This window comes from Opisthorchis viverrini (genome assembly GCF_000715545.1).
Source record: "Opisthorchis viverrini unplaced genomic scaffold opera_v5_69, whole genome shotgun sequence".
Taxonomy (NCBI): domain Eukaryota; kingdom Metazoa; phylum Platyhelminthes; class Trematoda; order Opisthorchiida; family Opisthorchiidae; genus Opisthorchis; species Opisthorchis viverrini.
In genome coordinates this window covers 1,275,507-1,280,719 of record NW_008751725.1, presented here as the reverse complement: position 1 = coordinate 1,280,719, position 5,213 = coordinate 1,275,507, and the positions used below count along the sequence as shown (strand labels likewise).

At 44.3% G+C, this 5,213-nt stretch overlaps 1 protein-coding gene across 1 annotated transcript in view; it reads right to left on the bottom strand.

Moving 5' to 3' along the window:
• T265_04299 (hypothetical protein) overlaps positions 1 to 3,064 on the bottom strand; it is a gene marked incomplete at both ends in the record, with an annotated part of 37,325 nt that extends 34,261 nt beyond the window's left edge. The window contains one exon of the mRNA XM_009168998.1: positions 2,903 to 3,064. Within this exon, the coding sequence (XP_009167262.1) occupies positions 2,903 to 3,064 (162 nt within the window). The remainder of the gene's footprint in view (positions 1 to 2,902) is intronic.
• Positions 3,065 to 5,213: the final 2,149 nt, after the last annotated feature.

The following is a 5,213-nucleotide window of genomic DNA, read 5'->3' as shown; positions in this document are numbered from 1 at the left end:
TGCGATTATGGACGGTTTTTCAAGGCAAGCTGACTGTCTAACATCGCCGAGTTTGTTGAAAAGGCTGAGGCAGTTTGTGTACAAGCATTTCAACACTGCCTCTTCTTCCTCCCACCATTTATCTGATGGCTTTATATGGCGAGCCTGTCCTGTTCCAAATTACTTGAAGCAGATGGTGTTTAAGCAAATAAATTTGATCGCCGAAACAACGCCGACAAAAACGCGGCATTTTATCCTCTATTTGCGAAATGTGAAGTTGCCGAACCCTGTAAGCAATCGCCAAGTAAAATCTGAACTCTGCCCTTTCAGTGAGCATAATTACCTGTGATGTTCGTTTTAGCGAATCGCATTAAAATGGTTGAACCTGGTTATCTGCTGCACGGACCGCAAGGTCACGTAAGTTGAAATAACTTTGGAGAAAAAGTGGAAACTTCCCGTACATGAGGAACCCATGAACCCTTTCTGATGAAGCAGACTAACATCGCGTTATTGGTTGACTCTAAACGCAGTTTGCTATCACATATGACCTTGTGTCCTTGGTAAACGAGTTCCACCATTCGGTAGTCAGATGATGAAGAAACCGCAATACACCGCTTCGGTGGCAGTAGTGACAATCTCATTTTATGGATCCCACAGCTGAAACAGCATGTCCCACACGTAGCCAACAAGGGCCGTTTTCAGTAATAAAACAATTCAAGTTCACCTCTGGAAACTGAGTGCTTTCATCTTGTTAGGTCCTTCCTGGCTCATCATTTTTGGGCCTAGGTTAAGCAATGCTGCACTAATTGGATCTCCCAACTCAAGTTAACCCTCAAATGCCAACTAATAATTTTTCGCCCTTGGTGATACACCAGAGTTTGTATTCTTTTACTCCAGCGAGATCTTTTAACAAAATATATGCATCTTTAGGTAATTTCTATCTGGCTGCGGTGTAGTTAGATTACTTACCCCGGTCAAATATTTATAATGTTCATTCTAAAACAGTGGATGGCGCACCATGGCGCATGAAGATAATTTTATATTGACAAGCGATAAGTGAAGTCACGCCCGAAATGAAATACTCAGGACATCGCAACATAAGCTCTCAGTTTTCGGAGGAGATATGGCAACAGAATATAAGTGGCATAACACAAGCGTGGTGAAATATCGTGCTGAGAGCAACTGAATTGTACGGCAAAGGATGCTAAATGATTGAGGCACATCAAGCACACCTTTGCCAAGTTTGAAGAGTAAGTAACAAAAGCTTAAAGGGCCGTTTGCCCTCAGCCATCCCAAAATTGGTCAAGCACATGGCCGGGTAAGACGCTCGGCCGAAAGGCACAAGTGTAGAAAGGGTGTAGCATTGTTATTTGAACTCTCAGCGCGCAGCAGTAAGCAGGCCAACGAGAGGACTCGCATAAAAAGTGTCTAATAGTGCTCTAAACTGGGTTATAGATGGAGCGCAGACAACTGTCAGAGGGGGTTTACTCCACGCGGCAACCACCCGAATTGAGTAAAAATTGCCCAATGAAAATGAGCGCGCTGTGCTTGAAAATCTCCTTACTATGTCCTCGACGTGTGTTTGCCAGATGAATGGTGAAAAACCTGTTAGTCAAACCTTGTTCAAACAGAATTAGATCTCCTCGAAGGGAGCGATACCCAGAGGAACGGGGCCAAGCAGTGCGAGACACGTTTCACTGTCTACGGATTGAAGGCCAGCAACCATTTTCGTAGCAGTTCTCCAGACACGGTCAACGCGGGTTACGTCCAGAGCAGAAAGTTTAGTTGGCACATTACGGGAGCGGTTTGACGTAGGCCACATGGAGTATTTGGAAGTCAATGAGAGCAATACGGGAAGACGTGCGCCAAATTATTCGGAGAAGAGCCATTGCATTTTGCACTGATTTTTCATGGTGCAGTCAAGAGGACAAGTTTGAAAGGAGCCAGATACCCAAATCCTTTTTGGTGTCTATCCTCGTGATGGTCTCTTGTCCTCTCTCACCTACATGACAAAGGCAATCGCTGTCCCCTAAGGTGACTTATGGACGCACTTCTCGTCATTCGGAGAAAGGGGACAGTCCAACGACTACTGCTCTGAAGCGCCTACGCCCGTTTGGAGGGCACTGGCATTAGAACTTCAGGATTTCAAGCCATCCGCAAAACGCAGGCATGGACCTGCAAGAACATCTGGAAGGTCATTGACCCATATCAGAAATAGCAGTAGACCAAGGGCCGGCCCAATGGAGACCGGTGCTGAAGAATAATAGGTAGAACATAGATTCACTCAGAATGATCTGCCTGTTATGGACAACTTAATCCTGTGTAGGGTATTCTCTTGAGTCCCGTAAGGCCCAAGTTTGTAAAGCAGTGGGACGTATCGGACCCCATCAAATGCTTTCGTGAAGTCGGAAAATATGGCATCCGATATGAGCCCCAAGTCCCTGGGTTGGGTTAAGCTGTCCATAAATACGACATGTTGGTCACACTGGAAATGCTTGGGGGAAATCCATGTGGAACTGGAGATATCGGGTTACTGGAAGTAGGGTGAGCTAGGATAGCTCGCTTCAGAATGCGTTCAATAACCTTGCACGGCACGGTAGGTAGGCTTATAGCACTGTAGCTGCCAGGGAATGGCCAATCAGCAGTTCCGAAGATCGATCTGCCAATAGCTTTCTTCCAATTAGAGGGAATGGAGCCTTCGTCAGTCGACCGACGAAACACCAGATAAAAACGACTTGCCGGTGAAAGCGACATTTCCTTCAGGATCCTCGGATGGATTCCTTCAGGACCCAACGCGCAGAATGGGTCAATCATGTGCATGGGTTGACGAATAAGACCAGACCAAGCCGGTTAGAGGCCGTTTGTAGTTGAGCCTGGGCAGGATTGTATTTCACAAGGAATTTGGTGCTTAATATAGACCTACGTACTGTTCTCTGCAGACCTTGGACACCACTAGTAGGTCAACTGTGGGTTTCTGTTCTTGTTCCTCAAGAAGAACGTGGATGGCTTGTATATTTGACGATGTCTCGTGTACTTGAACAGCAAGTTTTGCTTTCCGGGCGAGGTCCAGAATGGTGGCTTGCATCCGTATGTTCCATCGGTGGCCTTCTGATGTATAGTAGTTCCGCATATTTCGAAATGTCAGCTCATCTTCTGTCTCCTGTAGTCGACTTTTTGAAAAATTGTTGTGACCTTTTTCGGGAGATGCCGAATCCTTATAGGTAACTTGCGGCCCATCTGACTGCGTGCTGCTTTTTGGCAACAAAATCGCTTCAGCCTCATGAATTTTCTGGACACTGGTACCATGTAAGGAGGCCGAACTTGGTTATCACATAATCAAACTGTGATATCACAGTGGCTCCTATGCTCCTGGATGCGAGTGAATGCATCAACAGTAGCCTATATATTCTCGATGATACCTGCTACCGCCATTTTAGCGCTCAACACTGTGACCGCATTTCTAGTTGGTTGGAAAATCGCCGATGCGAAGGCTTGCAAACGAGTGGCTAATATGTCTACAATGCTGGTGAGGAAGACGACCAATATTCAGCCGTAGCTAACTAGTCTCACTCTGTCAGTCGAGATCGCAATGTTTGCAATGAACTAAGCTGAAGATATTTTATGTACAGAAAATAATATAAGTGTTGGTCTGCAACGTAGAGTAGCCAATGTATATGACAGTTAGAGGTAATCGGTAACAGCTTCCAAAGTGAACCTGGATTCTTGGTTAAGTATTCGTTTAATGTGAACCAGTCGTTGTGCGCAATTTTCGGTTTAGCAGAGATGAGGCAGGAAATTCCGTAAAGCTTCCAGAAATGTTTTGGTAGCGGTAAATATGCGAGGTAAGGCTTCGCCGTTTGGTTTGCTTATAATAAACAACCTTGCAAAAGTTGGTGCCTACTTTTTGAGCTCGAGTGGAGGGAAGTAGATGCCTCTGGAGTAATCAGCAGGTAATATGCAGTGCAGCCTGCAGGCGACGTTCTGATGGGTCTCCAACATATGAAATAGATCCACAGACTTTTAGGAAAAGATGTTTCCCCTTGCCTTTATGATATAGAGTTAAGATTGAGAGATAAATAAAAATATCAAGATCCAAACTCCAATCCACCGGCGATGGTAAGATTCTAACAATTGGGGAATACAAATCCAATCAACCTTTCAAAGCGGCCGTGGCTAAGTTAGAAATTCTATTAGATACTCTAAAACCGAGCTCAGATAAATAAAAGCAAATTAGCATAAACAGGAAAAATATGCAGCAGCAGCAGCATACCAAAATGGGTAGCAAGTTGCGAGAGGATGAGCTGATGAATGTCAAAACGTGCTGCAGGACATAAAATCGACGTAAAATTTACTTTCACTGCCATGTCGTAGAGCTACGAACAACGCGAAGTAAGCAGACAAGGAAGCTGAATGTAACCACAACAGGTTTTTGACGAAGAATCATCGTGCTCTTACATCCATGTTTCACAGTAAATCTCGGTATTCTACAATCTCATACGCTTGGACTATTGAGCACATGTAACCGTAGATTGTTAGTTCCCGTCAGAAAAGAGGGAGTTGGTAAAAGAATTGCAACAGCCATATAAAAGCTCATATCTGATAAAGTTGCATCCTAATGACCTTTGCTGTCGACCGGCCACCCACAAGGACGGAAATAAGTACTGAGTGTTGTGTGGCAATTTCTGTTTGCGGTTAAATACAACAAACCAAAACCCGGGTTCTTTGTGGCTATTCCATAGGTAAGCTGGCTTGGATACCAGGGATACCTTATGTCAAGGGTCGTGAAGACCTTGGTGATTAAGTTAGTCGCAGTCAAATATTTGGTGCTTACTGTATCGTACGAAACGCTTGAAAATTTCTCCCACCCAATCTCCCTGAATTCAACTGCATAAATTCAAATGTCCCGCCCAATCCTGCCTGCTATTCATCGACATTTTATTATTATTAATATTATTATCTCTCATCCATTAAAACATTGCGTTGCACAAACTATGAACATGTTCCTGGTTCCTCAAATGACCCGTATTAACATTTGTTTAAATTCACATTTTTGGCAATTTTTGAACTGGTTTCTCACGCCTAATGCTCGTATGCCGTGGGCTGGACGCACACCCAAAATTTCTCTGAAACCGTGGTTCGAAGGAGGAAAACTTTGACATAAAGTTTTAACATTTGATGGTAATTTTTCGGGCGTATGAGATCTTCCCAAACGGCCGCAGTTTTGTTGAAAGTTG